The sequence below is a fragment of the Notolabrus celidotus genome, chromosome 5 (genome assembly GCF_009762535.1).
Source record: "Notolabrus celidotus isolate fNotCel1 chromosome 5, fNotCel1.pri, whole genome shotgun sequence".
NCBI lineage: Eukaryota > Metazoa > Chordata > Actinopteri > Labriformes > Labridae > Notolabrus > Notolabrus celidotus.
Window position 1 is genome coordinate 39,209,048 of NC_048276.1, and position 15,978 is coordinate 39,225,025.

The 15,978-nt window shown below is 43.5% G+C and overlaps 1 protein-coding gene across 5 annotated transcripts in view; it reads left to right on the forward strand.

The window, feature by feature from the left end:
- The window catches only part of larp1 (La ribonucleoprotein 1, translational regulator), an 84,415-nt gene that overhangs the window by 63,764 nt on the left and 4,673 nt on the right, over positions 1–15,978 (forward strand). For 3 of the 5 annotated variants that reach the window (XM_034683359.1, XM_034683362.1, XM_034683360.1), the window contains 13 exons: positions 1,453–1,615; positions 4,293–4,437; positions 5,648–5,822; positions 5,979–6,160; positions 6,440–6,556; positions 6,854–7,180; positions 11,284–11,407; positions 12,619–12,824; positions 13,556–13,662; positions 13,898–14,055; positions 14,168–14,312; positions 14,453–14,562; positions 14,671–14,798. In XM_034683359.1, the coding sequence (XP_034539250.1) occupies positions 1,453–1,615; positions 4,293–4,437; positions 5,648–5,822; positions 5,979–6,160; positions 6,440–6,556; positions 6,854–7,180; positions 11,284–11,407; positions 12,619–12,824; positions 13,556–13,662; positions 13,898–14,055; positions 14,168–14,312; positions 14,453–14,562; positions 14,671–14,798 (2,087 nt within the window). The remainder of the gene's footprint in view (positions 1–1,452; positions 1,616–4,292; positions 4,438–5,647; positions 5,823–5,978; positions 6,161–6,439; positions 6,557–6,853; positions 7,181–11,283; positions 11,408–12,618; positions 12,825–13,555; positions 13,663–13,897; positions 14,056–14,167; positions 14,313–14,452; positions 14,563–14,670; positions 14,799–15,978) is intronic. The other 2 variants (XM_034683361.1, XM_034683363.1) reach the window with 1 other exon arrangement.

Below are 15,978 nucleotides of genomic sequence, written 5' to 3' on the forward strand. Positions count from 1 at the left end.
ATAAGTCAGATGTTAGTGTAGTCTTTGATGAAGAATTCATAAGAAAGAGTAATCCTTATCATGATAACAACTCCGAAAAGATCAAGTGTTTTGTTTTACTTCTAGTCAAAATGTCTCATTAGTATAAAAAAAACCCACTTTAGCTGGAAAAGTTACCATAATCATCTTACTTCAAGATATTAAAGTCAAAAATCAGACCTGCAGTGCTTTTTATGAGTAAACAAACAATCTGCCTAAATGGACGTTGAGCTTCTTGAGTTAACACTCTTCTTATTTAAGAAACTCCACAAGTACATATTTAGAAAATGAGATTTTACTTATTATAATCTCCTCAGGTCTGATAATAATAATATTAATAATATTAATAATAATAATATTAATAATATTAATAATAATAATATTAATAATATTAATAATAATAATATTAATATTTAACGCACCTTTAAAAACAAATGTTTACAAAGTGCTTTGACAAACAAAGCATGGTTTGAATAACAAAGTAAACCTTTTGACAAACAGGGAGGAGGAATTTAAACAACACAGAATACAACGTGAGGTTAAAGAGAATACATGTAAACTAAACAGAATGAAGTGGTGAGATAATAGACCAATAAATTATGAAGAGGTTTTTCAAGGATAAAATGAATAAATAAATAAAATAAATAAAAATGGATAAGTAAATAAAATCATTAAAAGGACAATCAAAGAGGTTTTCAGAATGAGAGGATGACATCCCAATCGGAACAATTAGACAAAGTGAAAAGGATAAAAATAAATAAATAAATTAAAACAATAAATAATCAAATACAATTTAAAATAATTAATTAGTTAGATGAAAGCTAATAGTAATAATAAAACAGAAGTAAAAGCAGTTAGAAGGATGAAGTCACATAAAGCATGTCTGTAAAAATGGGTTTTAAGAAGAGATTTTAAAAGAAGTCACTGACTCTGTGAGCCTTATCTCCTATATCTTCATATCTTAAGATATGACGCTGATCTGGACTTGTAAGGTGAAAGTGGCTTTTATTAAATCTAATGAGACATTTTTACTAGAAATAAACAAACACTTTCTGAGTTCTGAGTTCTGTGGCTCTTCAATTTCCCAAACGTGACCAACTCCCTCCCATTTAGAAGTTGAGTTAAGTAAAGGAGGTTTGATGGTTGATGTATTAACTCATTAAACTTACTTGAAATACTTACCTAGTGATCCAATTTGAGCTGCACCTTGTCTTATGTGGTTTCATTTTCAGCAACACATTCAAAGTCCAGCTAGCAGAGAAGCTCAGCAGAAAGAAGAGTAGCAAGAAAAGAGATACAGATGAGTTAAGTGTCTGAAAAGGAGGATCAGAAACACTCAGAAGTAGTTTCATCGTGGTGTGAAACTTCTGCTGTTAAAGACGACTGGGAGGACCTCATCTAAACCTCTAACTGGTTCCTTCTGTCTCTCTAAAGGCCACTACGAGTACCACTACGGCTACAAGTCCTACGACATGAAGGACGCACCGTATGGGCAGAAGTTCGGCAATACGGTGACCTACTACTACGACAACATGAGCAGCAACGACCTGTTCTCGGTGGACCAGGACCTGCTGAAGGACTACATCAAGAGGCAGATGTGAGTTTCATGAACACAGATCTTCTTAGACGTGCTGTAGAGGTGATGAGTCCTCATGTCTCTTCTCTGAATAATCCATGAAGAGAACTTTCACAACTCTGATCTCAGCATTGATCTGAGTGACTGTTACTGAGTCACTGAGGACAGACATCAAACATTCAATCTGTGTTCTTACAGCGACCTGCAGAGGACCTGATGAGAGCTCACACTCCTCAGCCTGAAGAGAGTAGTGTTACGTTTAATCTACAAAGGTCTTATTGTCTTTATAGTAGGGGTCTAACGATTCTTTTTAACAATAATTCGACTCGTATAATGATTCGACTCGTATCATGATTCGTGGTTGCAGATACGATTAAAGGACGATATTGGTTCATTTAGAACGATACGATCCGAATCGATTCAGTGACTTGAAATCCATTCAGTAACTTTTTAGCCAAAATTCAACCAGTATGACTGTGAAATAAATGCCTTGATACTGGACAGTCCTAGAGTCCTGATGTTTCTTGTAAGGGAATCAGGTATAATTAATTATGGATATAAACAAACAAGTAAACAACAATTAATGGCAAATGCATTCACATTTAATTTGAATAAAGTTCAACCGACACTTCAGGTTAAATTAACAGGAGGTTAACCTTTCTGCTCTCATTTTCAGTATTCAATAAAAGTTCAGTAAGTGCGACCAACATTTCAACAGCAGGTTTACCTGCTAGTTCTTTACATATCCTACAAACAGTGAGACACTTCTTTAGAACATCTCTGTCTTTGTAAAAGCCAAAGTGTTTCCACACACTGGACCACAATGGTGGCTTGATCATTCCTCGCTCGCTGGCTTCTCCTCTGCCATCCACCATGCTATGTTTTGTTGTCTGCTGCTGCGTGGTGATGACGTCACAGACAGGCAGCTTGAATTAAGTAACATTTAATGTCTTTATCATTAAAAGTGTAAAAAAAACACATCCATATAAAGTCTGCTGTGTTTAAATCCAATGTGTTATTTCCTAGTAAGGATACAATCGATGTATGACCTTTTAAAACAATGTTAGATCCATATATGTCGTCTGGAAGGACAACTTGCCGAGCACAGATCCATGTAGTCGGATCATAGGAAGATAAATGAAGACATCGATGTAGCAGATGAATTGTTACACCCCTACTTGATAGCGCTTTATGGGGACATTTCTTAGTGTGTGTTCCTGCAGAGTTGAGACATCAAGGCTTACATGTACCAGAATGCATTGCATGCATCCAGCTGCAGCCAGGGTCCCTGTCTTTACACAGGCTCACAGTGATGTTCTCTGATGTCAGTTTGTATGTTGTAGTTCACAATACTGGAGGATGCAGTGCCAGTAATCTGAAGTCATCTGAAATCAGCTCTCTAGGCTTCCAGCTCTGGGAAATCAATGAAGTCCAAAGTGACTCTCTCCTGTGGCCGTTACTTCTCCTAACCCCGGCGTCTTCCTGCTCTCTGAGACATAAAGCAGGATCCTAATCATGATCCCTCTTATTTGAAGAACCCTTTTCTTCTCTTCATTGTCAAGACCGGCATTTAAATCTATGTAAGCGTATTGTTCCATCCCATAACTCCAGAGGTCCCTGCAGCGTATTGATTCCTATATACGCTACTAGTCAAAAGTTTGGACACACCTTCTCGTTCAAGGGTTTGTATTTATTGTAATTATTGTAAACACTGTAGATTAATACCAAATATTTTAGATTCTGTAAAGTAGCCCCCTTTTTCCTTCATGACAGCTTTGCACACTCTTGGTATTCTCTCAGTCTGCTTCATGAAGTGGTCTCCTGGAATGGTTTTCTAATGAACATGAGCCTTGTCAAGAGTTCATTTGTAGAATGACTTGCCTTCTTAATGTGTTTGAGACCATCAGTTGTGTTGTTCAGAGGTAGGGTTAGTACACAATGGATAGTCCTATTTGACTACTGTTGTAATCCAGATTATGGGAAAACCAGATTATTTCATAGTTTTGATGTCTTCAGTATTAATCTACAATGTTGAAAATAATTAAAATAAATAAAAATCCTTGAATAAGAAGGTGTGTCCAAACTTTTGACTGGTGGTGTATCTGTGTGCAGTATTTCTCTAAATCATCCCCCTGCACTCACTCACTGGGGTCTATAAGAACCACAGGTTTTTGAGTGACGTGTAAAAGTCAACCTCTTCAGATGTGTTTATTTTTGATCCACTTCAAACCTGACTGATGACTCAAGGTTTGTAATCAGCAGATTTTCCCTTTTTAATGTGTTGTATTTGATATCAGAGTATTTTTCTGCTCTCAGTAGCAGCACGCTGTCTGTCGCCCAGCTCAGTGTGAGATCTATTTGTTAGCAGTCAGAGTTTGGCAGATGAAAAAGAACAGTAGTGTGTTTTTGGCATCTTACTGAGGGAGCTTAACAGTTTCCTCATGTGGACTCAGTGCCCCCTTCAAATCCGACTACTCAGGTGAACTCAGACTGTCAGATGTTTTTGAACAGTATTTCACACCAAGTGTCTCATGAATCCTGCGTCATGTGCTCTCTTCCCATTTTTCATCTCCTCTTCTTTCACCATCTCTTCCTCTTGCCCTCACTTGTGTCTGGTTCCCTCCGTGTTAAATCCAGAGTATCTTAATTATCAGTGTGTGCTGTTATAAGTCTGAGCGTGTCTCTCCTCCCTCTGCAGCGAGTACTACTTCAGCCTGGACAACCTGGAGCGAGACTTCTTCCTGAGGAGGAAGATGGATCAGGAGGGTTTCCTGCCTGTCGAGCTCATCGCCAGTTTCCACCGAGTGCAGGCGCTCACCACCGACGTCAGCGTCATCATGGAGGTAAGAGTGTTTGTTCAATCAGTGATGATGGATCTTTTAGAGCCACGACCTCCTTTCTTTCCTCGTCCTTGAATCTCAGATGTGCTGTAGAGGTGATGAGTCCTCATGTCTCTTCTCTGAATAATCCATGAAGAGAACTTTCACAACTCTGATCTCAGCATTGATCCAAGTGACTGTTACTGAGTCACTGAAGGTGCATTTCCACCAAGGGTTCTGGGGTCTTTTAGCCTTCAGAACTACTTTACTCTGAACTAAAAGGTTCCTGTGCCCCCATTGTTGTCTACAATTCGACCGCGGGCTGAAGTCCCGGGTAGATTGTGCAAATCAGGCCAGTGATGTATGGAGAAAAAAAAGTAAATGCACCACACCACCAGACCAGTAGAGGGCAGTAAGACAGACGTTTCAACACGGCTTTAAAATCCTTTTGAACTCAAAAAGCCGTGGCAGAGATCGGCCGGTGTTTTGGTTTAAACAGCGACCCTGTTAACTGGAGACTTTCAGCCGGATGCATCCCTCATAAACGTCTTTAGACCATCATTAAATATCTGATGAGGATATTTTGAAATCTTAATAAAAACTAATCATAGTTTGCATTCCCAGGAACTCCCTCCGTGTTTCAACAGCTGTGTAAACTCCACAAACACTGACACGTTCAGCTGAAGGTCTCCAGTTTACAGGGTCACTTTTAAAACCGGAACACCGGGAGAGACACATTCACGATGGGCTGAGAGAAGACTACTGTTACAAGCTGCTAAATCAAGAGAATCACAGCTTCTTCTTTTGAAAAGTACACACACATACAAAAAAGATAGAACAAATAAAAACTAATGAAAGAAAGAGAAATCAAGAGAATCACAGATGTGTGTGATGTTATTGTGGACAGGGGCAGGGGCTTTTTAAGGGGGGGGATTATCTACCACTGAACTTAATGTACTCCCTGCGTCCACCGGTCGACAAATGCCTTTAGATGTAATGTTCGTCAGCTGTATGGGGACATTTTTATTGTGTGCTTATTGGCCATAAAGTGAGTTTTGAGTTTGGTGTTTTCTTTTATTATTGGACACAAATGAGGAGCAATAAGAACCCTGCTAATGAAGGTTAGATTTGTTTCCTGCTCCATCAGGAGTCAGTTAAAGCTCTTTTAATGTTCTCTGATCAGAGATGAACACACTGCTTCATTTCCTAACCAACCTCTGTCCTCTGCTGGCAGTCTCTGAAGGACAGTAAAGAAGTGGAAGTTATCGACATGAAGATCCGTCGGAAGGTGGACCCGGAGAAGTGGCCTCTGCCGGGTTTGGGCATGCTGAACCAAACACACACTGACTTCTCCCAACTGATCAACTGCCCTGAGTTTGTCCCCCGACAGCTGACGGAGGAGCCCAGAGGTGAGATCAGAGTCCCACTGTGGAAGGAGTGAAGTGTTCATTCTATAGATATACAGATTAGTGTTCATCCTCTTCATATTGTAGTTTCACATTTCAGTGACCCTGAGCTCTGTGATCATTAAAGATGTTCTCTGTGACCCTCTGTGTGTGTTGCAGGCTCTCCCAGGGTGTCCACACCCATAAAACATCAGAACAGGACTGAATCTGACATCTCCAACCTCAAGACCATGCCTAAAGGCCTCTCCGCCAGCCTCCCAGACCTGGACTCTGAGTCCTGGATAGAGGTTAAGAAGAGGCCCAGACCGTCACCGGCCAGACCCAAGGTCAGCACAGAGAAGGTGAAACTCAGTGCCCCCACTCACGCATCCACTCATACATGATGGCTACTGTTGGATGTAAATGTTTCATATGGACCATGCTGCTTTGAGGTCAGGGGTTTGATTAAGTCTATCATCATGTCAAGAAGAACATGTTAGATAGAGAGACTTGTTTGTTGTTTGTTTTGCACTTTGTTCTTCCTCTTGATTATATTATGTCCTCCCTCTTCTTCCTCTGATCTCTCTCCTCGTCTTGTTGCACTCCTCTCTCCGTGTGGTTGGTGTGGTTGACCGATGAAGGCCCCCTCGTTGCAGCAGCAGCCGCCGAAGGAAAAGGAGGACTCTGTTCGCTCCCCGGGACCCCAGTCGGGCCCCCAGCCGGGCCCATCGCCCTCCCCGGCTCCCTCAGGAACTAAGGTGAGTGAGGAAATGTGTTAAAGCTACATTTATCTGCGATGGAGAGTCTCTCTTTGGTGATCTGCATTTCATTGATGGGACGGCTGAAGAGGGGTGGTGGGAGTAGATGGTGGAGGGGACAGGGTTGTGGATTAGCTGCATACTTTGTTCCCTCTTGTGTTCATCCTCTTGATAATGTTTCTCATCTGGCTATGAAATAACTCTGAAGGACTTTCTGAGCTGAACTTTGTTGTTTCAGGTTCAGATTCATGATCAGGAGAATCCCTAAAGACAGATTGTGTTTGTGTTTGTGATCAGGACGGAGCGGAGCCGGACGAGCCGGAGGAGTTGGACTTCATGTTCGACGAGGAGATGGAGCAGATGGACGGTCGCCGAAACACCTTCACCGACTGGTCGGACGAGGAGACGGACGGCGAGATCGATGACCACGACGTCAACAAGATCTTGATCGTGACTCAGACACCGCCCTACCTAAGGAAGCACCCAGGGGGTGACCGCACGGGACAGCACACGTCACGGTCCAAACTGAGCAGCGAGCTGGTCAAAGTGATCAACGACGGGCTATTCTACTACGAGCAGGACCTGTGGGACGACACATACGAGCCGGAGTACGCCACCATCAAGGTGAGGGCATTTCTCAGGGGTGATCTGTGGAGGGGTGGAGAGGTTTTCATTTTGACTGCTGCCACTGTGACCCTGATCCTCCAGCAGAGAGACAAGTCCAGACCATCTCTGAGGAGGTCAGAATGAAGACAGAAGTCTCTCTTAGAGTTACCTCGGGTTGGTCTGATGAGTAGCTGTGGTCTGTTAGTTTAGAGAAGTGAACTAATCATGAAACTGACGACAGGAAGGACCAAAACAGACTCTGACTTTATAGGATTCACTCCTTTTGAACTTTCTTGAGGTCATTACATCATAACACCTTCATCAGGCACTTCACTTAACCCAGGCTGAGAAATAAGATAAGATATTCCTTTATTCATCCCACAACGGGGACATTTAAAGTGTTACAGCAGATTTTTTTAAAAATTTGCAATTCAAATTAAAGAAAGTAAAACAAGCATATCTTAAGAAGTATATACACAACTAAATAAGTAAATTTACATATATTTACAAAAACCAGCGATGCAGTAAAACGTGCACAGACTTGTAACAGGTTAAAAACAATGTGCAGAACTGAGAATCTAAAAAGTGACGGCTCTTTGAGTCTGTAAATCTGATTACATTTAATGAGAGGAGATAAGCGCGAGTAGCAAAGACGTTTCAACACGGCTTTAAAATCCTTTTGAACTCAAAAAGCCGTGACAGAGATCGGCCGGTGTTTTGGTTTAAACAGCGACCCTGTTAACTGGAGACTTTCAGCCGGATGCATCCCTCATAAACGTCTTTAGACGATCATTAAATATCTGATGAGGATATTTTGAAATCTTAATAAAAACTAAACTAGTTTGCATTCCCAGGAACTCCCTCTGTGTTTCAACAGCTGTGTAAACTCCACAAACACTGACACGTTCAGCTGAAGGTCTCCAGTTTACAGGGTCACTTTTAAAACCAGAACACCGGGAGGAGAGACACATTCACTGTGGGCTGAGACAAGACTACTGTTACAAGCTGCTAAATCAAGAGAATCACAGCTTCTTCTTTTGAAAAGTACACACACATACAAAAAAGATAGAACAAATCAAAACTAATGAAAGAAAGAGAAATCAAGAGAATCACAGATGTGTGTGATGTTATTGTGGACGGAGGGAGGAATAAAAACACTGAGGTTGATCTACCAATCAGACATGTTCAGCATTGCAGGCCCTGCCCCCGGAAAGTCCCGGGACCTTTGAAAAGTACTACCCCCCTACCAGGGGCTTTTTAGGGGGGGGATTATCTACCACTGAACTAAATGTACTCCCTGGGTCCACCGGTCGAAATGCACGTAGTTTAGAGGTAAAGTTTCTCCTGTCAAAAAACGCCTATAGAGTACGATCTAGCGTTTGTAAAAGCACTTCAGATAACATTTGATTGAAATCACAGCTTATGAAGAGTGACACGTCAAGTTCTTGCTGCAGTTCTTGCTGCAGACCACATGACTGTGTGACTGTGTGGTGGAAATAGATTAGAAAAAAAACACATCTTTCAGTTTTAATAGTCACCAAAAAACAAGGATGCCAGTTCCTGGTTCCATCACGTTCAAACAGGTGTCTCTGTTACTGAATAACCTCTTTGTTTACTCACTCTTTATTTAATAACAGAGAGCAGGTCCTGTTCCTCTGTCAGAATGAGATGTCCTGTTTCTCAGCTGGCTCACACACACATACCAGACCACACAGTTTCACTTCACTCAACTCTGGTTTGACTATAATTAACCTTTTTTCTAAAAATGTTCTAAAAAGTCAACATTTTCTATCAAACCAGCACCGACTTTCCCTTCAATGTCTCCACATCCTCACTCTGAAGATATAAGGACGTGTTGTGAACGTAACACTTTCCAAAACAGGGAAATGAGAAACCTCATTTTAAGCAATAGCAATCTGGACTGGATTTAAAGTCCTCATGCCCCAAAAGGTTCACTTTATTAACACCATGCAGCTAAATGATGACATCCAGTTACAAGATTAACGTGAAACCACTCAAAACAATCAGAACAAACTAACAAGTCATAAAATACATCCACCTCCCATCGTTCAAAGAAGAGAGCATCGTAACATGAGATAAATGAATAGAAACAGCTCCAATAAATCAATAAACACCTCCAGAATCAACCAAGGTAAGACAATAATCATTGTTTGAACTGCCTGTTTAAGTTCAAGGAGAAAAAACACTGCACATCTGTTTCATTGGACAGGTGAACCATTACAAATCCAAAGTCTGTCTACCTTAGAGAAATATATTTAACAGCAATGTGACAGTCTTGGACCTGAACCAGGAGAACACCATCCTGTCACGTTCTTGTCAATAAGCTAGTAAATGAAAAAAGAATAAACCTCAGCTTCTTGAGGAGGAGTCAGTGTCAGGTCAGGTCACAAAGTTATCTACAACACATAAGTTCAAGTTTAAAGGGACGCTAAAGGACCCAGAGACTGAAGAGGAATCAAAGACAGACACATGATGATCGGTCCACAGTCCAGAGTTGTACATCTTTAACTGGTTGTGTGTGAGAGTCTGAGTCATTTGATTTGATGATAATTCTATTTTGCATGAATCAATGTAACGTTTGTGGCCTCAGCAGTTAATAAGGACTCTAACAGGATGAGTTCAGGTGTCAGTGGGACTTTTCTAAATCACATCATTTGCCTTTAAGTTAGGGATTTCTATTACGTGGAACAAACATCATGTGGTCTAATATTTGGTTCAGGTATCAGGGAGGTGTTTGAAGTTTAAAGCATGTTTCAGAATCAGCTGACTGAAGGTGTTGCTCAAAGCGGAGACACTCAGCTGGGGGCTGCAGCTGAGTGACAGGTCTCCATGAGCGCTTTTTTCTTCATCGCCAGACTGATTATGACCCGGTAGCGCTCCCGGCTGACACATGACCACGTTCACATGCTTATTTTTCTTAATAGGAATGAGTAGACAGAAAACTGGACACTGTGAGTCTGAAATATGTTTCTGTTCAGTTCCCTTGTTGAAGTCTGAGCCTTCACTTTTATAACTGTATGTCCACTGAGATTATTTCTAAGCCTGCTCCACACGTTGATATTCAGCTTGTTTAACATTTTGAACACCTTCATATGATCCCTAGCTATTTAATACTGTCAGTTATATACACTGTGTCGTGAAGGAAAAATGATTCAGGGCAAAAAGCACATTAGTCATTGTTTTTGATGATTAATCACTAATTGATCTTGAACATTTCCAAAGATTGATCACGGAGAATACTTTAAATTGACATCCCTAATTTAAATGCACCTGAAGGTAACACAGTCACACGACACAACCTGCAGTGACAGAAAGTCACAGCAGCTCTTCTGACAGCTTCCACCGGAGTCCCTCTGAAGCAGTTTCTGCGTAAGACCAGATGCTGTTTGTGTTCCCTCTTCAGTCCGAGCTGTTTCTGGACATGGAAACACACCGTTCACTTTGTCCTTGCCGCCCATTGTATCTTTGTTGAGCTCATTGTGAGGCCTTCACGTGCTCGCCAGCACGCATCCAGCTGTGTGTGGAACAGAGCACTTTTTATAAATAAACCGCACACGCTCGGACTCGGCCTGATGGGTCTGGCTGATGGGCTGCAGGGGGAGACAAAGATGGACAGATCTGAGGACACTTGGAGGAGTGAGGGGCAGAGTGTGAGTCCACATCAGGGTCTTGGTGAAACCCCCACACTTGACTTGTTTTGTGTTTTGGTGTTAGTATCTGAGTGGATGGGCTGCTGTAGCAGGAGCAGGACCTGTTGTGTTGTCAGGAGGTAGTAACTGGTGGAAGATTCAGGGTGTTTGTGTTGATGTTACCCAGCTGATCGGTGTGCTGGCATCAGAACAGTAACAGAGACGTCAACATGAGGGTGAAAAAAGTCTTTCTGGCGGCCATGTTTTGTTGCTGCATCTCAATCTCCAGATTACTGCAGATCAGGTCTGTTGTTCCCCTGACTTCTTATCCATATGCCTGCTTGCGTTCTGAACTCTGTCAGTGTGTTGGTGAACACATCATTAGAGATGATTCAGGTACCTGCTAACATCTGTAGCTACCTTTTCAATGTCTTCATGTTTCAAATGTTCCTTTCTCTCCTTTTTTTACAGCAAGAGGTGGAGGCCTTCAAGAAGGTCCACCTGATCAGTCGCGAAGAGTTTGACTGCCTGACCCCCGAACCTCCCGTCGACCCCAACCAGGAGGTCCCACCAGGCCCCCCTCGACCCCAGCAAAGTAAGGACAAGTTGTAGAGCTGACCTTACACATGTTTTTATTTGATCAGTCTCCATCTGAATGTGTCTTTACATGAGGAGGGGAGCCCGTCTACACCACTGGTTTAATATGTAATAAGATAGAGAGCGTGTATATGTATATGTGTATATGTATACATGTATACATGTATACATATATACATACATACATACATATATACATATATACATATATATATGTATACATATATACATATATATATGTATACATATATACATATATACATATGTATACATATATACATGTATACATATATACACACACACACACACACACACACACACACACACACACACACACACACACACACACACACACACACACACACACACACACACACATACACACACACACACACACACACACACACACACACCACAGATCAGAAGGTGGACACAGGGGGGCTGTTTAAAGTCACACAGGGAGACAAAAGAAAGTTCAGCTCCACACAAAGAGCCTTTCTGTCCTCTTTCACACATTGTTCTGTCCTTCACTGTCGGAGCCATGAAGGATTCCAGTGTTAATCTTATTTTGAGGTTTTAGGGTAGTTTATTGTTTGTATATTTTTTGTGATTTTATTTTTGTTGTTTGTTTACGATCTGGTTTGTTGTGGGGTCAGTTAATCAGGTTATTTACAGGTCATGTGTTAGGGGCGGGGATATTTAGTAAATTTAGGCCACCTGTTTTCTTTGTTTGTTAGAGAGAGGGGGTGAGCTGGGTCTCTGTACTTTCTGTTGACTGTTATTTTTTCCTATTTTCTTTTGATCACTTTAATCATCAGTTTGTGCACTTTATCATGAGTTAATTGTCCTTTTTTGTTAATAAAGGGTTAAAAGTACTTTAAGAGGGCAGTCATTCTGTACTCAGGGAGGTAGTGAAGTTAGATTTGTTTCTTTCACGTTCAAAGTTTGATTTCAGGCTTGCTCAGTCCAAAGTGAAGCATTCTTCATGACATTGTTACTAGCTAAATACTGTGAGGTGTAATGCTCCTGGTGGATTAAGGTGGGGTCAGACTGAGTCTTATCCTGTCTTGGTGTTGGGTCTCTGTTCATAATTTGACATAGAGTGATCTAGACCTGTTCTGTTTGTGAAAGAGTCATGAGATAACATTTGTTGTGATTTGGTGCTATACAAATAAAGATTGATTGATTGATCTCCCATGTCCTCCTCAGTCCCCACAGACGCTTTGGCGAACAAACTCTTCGGTGCCCCTGAGCCTTCATCGATAGCTCGCTCGCTCCCCACTACTGTGCCTGACTCGCCCAACTACCGCAGTGCCCGGACGCCCCGCACGCCCCGCACGCCACACCGGAAAGACCAGACAATGACGCCGCGCTTCTACCCTGTGGTAAAGGAGAGTCGGCCCGTCGATGCCAAGGTAAGAAGGCCTCCTGAGTGAGGGTGGCATCAGATAAAGGGAAAGGTCCGTGTTGTGGTTTAGAGAGGAGGACACAAAGGGGTCTTGTTCATGAGGGAGGAGAAGTGGGAGCACGTGATTGACAGACAGATCGGGGCGGTGTCTGCAGTGATGCGGACGCTGTACCGGTCTGTCGTGGTGAAGAGAGAGCTGAGCCCGAAGGCAAAGCTCTCAGTTTACCTGTCAATCTACGTTCCGACCCTCACCTATGGTCACGAGCTGTGGGTAGTGACCAAAGAACAAGATCACGAATACAAGCAGCTGAAATGAGCTTTCTCTGCAGGGTGTCTGGGCTCAGCCTTAGAGATAGGGTCAGGAGCTCAGACATCCGGGTGAGGCTCAAAGCAGAGCCGCTGCTCCTCCTCATCCAGAGGAGCCAGATGAGGTGGTTCGGGCATCTGGTCAGGATGCCTCCCGGACGTCTCCCTAGGGAGGTTATTCGGGAATGTCCTTCTGGGAGGAGGCCACGGGGGAGACCCAGGACACGCTGGCGAGATTATATCTCTCAGCTGGCCTGGGAGCGCCTCGGTATCCTCCCAGAAGAGCTGGTGGAGGTGGCCGGGGAGAGGAGTGTCTGGGCTTCCCTGCTGAGACTGCTGCCCCCGTGACCTGGACCCGGATAAGCGGAAGAAGATGGATGGATAAAAAGCAAACAAACTTAACTTTCTAAACTTTGTCTCTTAACCTCTCAGACACCCAGGAAGAGGAAGACCAGGCACAGCTCAAATCCCCCCATGGAGTGTCACGTGGGCTGGGTGATGGACTCACGGGAGCATCGATCTCGCACCGCCTCTGTCAGGTGAGGCCGGCTGCTGCTACTAGCTGCACTTCACAGAGAAAGATCATATTCAGAATAATATCTGTATCCTGCGTTAGATTCAGGATGTTCATCAACAGCTTTGATTTTTTCACATGACCAAATCAAGCGAACTGTTTCGTTCTTCGGCTGAAACACTGGGACAGAAACGTCCGTGGAGCAGCAGACGTAAAAGCGTCCTCACCGATGTCCTTGTTCTCTCTCTGTCCTCCCTCAGCTCGAACGCCAGCCCGTCAGAGGGCACGCCTGTCCTCGGAAACATCGGCTGCACGCCTCAGTCCCTCCCCAAGTTCCAGCACCCGTCACACGAGCTGCTCAAAGACAACGGCTTCACGCAACACGTCTACCACAAGTATCGCCGGCGCTGCCTAAATGGTACACACACTACACATCAGTGAAACCTTCAGAGGGAACATCGGATGTTTGTTTTTTAATCTTTGCTCATGTTGTATCTAAGTAACCTTTCATTTCTCTCCACCAATCACAGAGAGGAAGCGGCTCGGCATTGGCCAATCACAGGAGATGAACACGCTCTTCCGCTTCTGGTCGTTTTTCCTGCGAGATCACTTCAACAGAAAGATGTATGAGGAGTTCAGACAGCTGGTGGTGGAGGACGGGAAAGAAGGATACAGGTGAGACCGGGTCCTCTGATGGCGTGAAGACTGGAACAGTCCACATGTGTAGTTTGTATCTCAGATATGAAATCTGTTCTTGGTATACCTGATCTCTCTGTGCTTAACGCGGCGTGTTCTTCTCTGTGTTTGTGTCGCAGGTACGGTCTGGAGTGCCTCTTCAGGTACTACAGCTACGGTCTAGAGAAGAAGTTCAGGCCGGATATCTTTAAGGACTTCCAGGAGGAGACCATGAAGGACTACGAGGCTGGTGAGGGAATCCAGAAACGATCAAAGAAGTGTAGTTTCTTTAATTTAACCCTTTATCTGCTGACTCTCTAACCTCCCTGTGGGACCTCTCTCCCTCTCCTGTCCTCAGGCCAGCTTTATGGACTGGAGAAATTCTGGGCCTACCTGAAGTACTCCAAAACAAAGACTCTGGAGATTGACCCCAAACTGCAGGAGTGCCTGAGCAAGTTCAAACGTCTGGAGGACTTCAGGATTGATGTAAGTAGAGGACTCTCTGTGAAGTTTGATGGAGGCTTTTAGAGGGAAGCCTGAATCTAAAAATCAATTTTATTTTATTTATTATTATTAATGATAAGAGAGAGACAGGAAATGTGGGGAGTGGAAAGCGGGGGAAGACATGCAGGAGATGGTCGCGGCTGGGAACTGAACTGGCGACCCCTGCGACGAGGACTGTAGCCTCTGTATGTGGGGTGCTTAGACCGCTAGGCCACCAGTGCCCCAGTATATTTGATTTAGAGTGAAGGAAAGAAACGGGCCTCTGCTGTGGTTCCACTCTCGCAGAAAACGAATTCTTCAGAGGAAGGTCACGGTTATCTTTCACTTTTCTAACTACTACAAAGGCCCTCTCTCTCTAAAGCAGGGGTCTCAAACTCAATGACCTGAGGGCTGCTGAGCATCCAGCCTTGTCACAAGAGGGCCACGAGTATTCCACACAAAAACCCCCCCCAAAAAACCTGTTCAACTGTTCCAACTGTATTTTTCAACATGAACTGTTTCCAGTCGTTGCAGGGTTGTCCTGCCTAATGCTTGCTGCAGACACCTGAGAGCACTTCTTCTCAGACAGCTGGGACACATTGGCTCTGAGGGAGGGGGCAGGTGAAACCTTCAATATGGCTTGAAGATGGTCATCACTAAGTCTCGTTGTTTCCGCTCATTTCCCTTGAACTTTGCAGACTGCTCCTCATGTTTAGTTAAATAATGCCCCTCAAGGTTATAATCCTTAAGCACGGCAGGTTTCTCTTTGCAGATGAGACAGGTGGCGTTCCCCTTAACTCCACAAAGAAATAATCCTTGTCCCACTTCTCCTGAAACACTCTGTGCTCGGCATCAACCTTTCTTTTGGCCTTTGAAGGAGACATCTCGATTCAACAACGCTGACAACATTAGCAGTGTGCTAAATGTTTGTTTTTCCATCCACTAGCTCAAGTGTTGCTCATGCTACATTCATGGTCACCTCGGAAATCGGGAATTTCTTTCTCCGCCACGACAGCGGACCGGGCCTCGAACGCAGCGGGCCGGATTTCACATTAATGGATATCAATTGGCGGCCGTATAGATGGTCTTTTGGGCCGCGTCTGGCCCAGGGGCCGGGAGTTTGAGACCCCTGCTCTAAAGAGGGACTGTGACTGATGATAAACATTTAGATATGTTGACACGA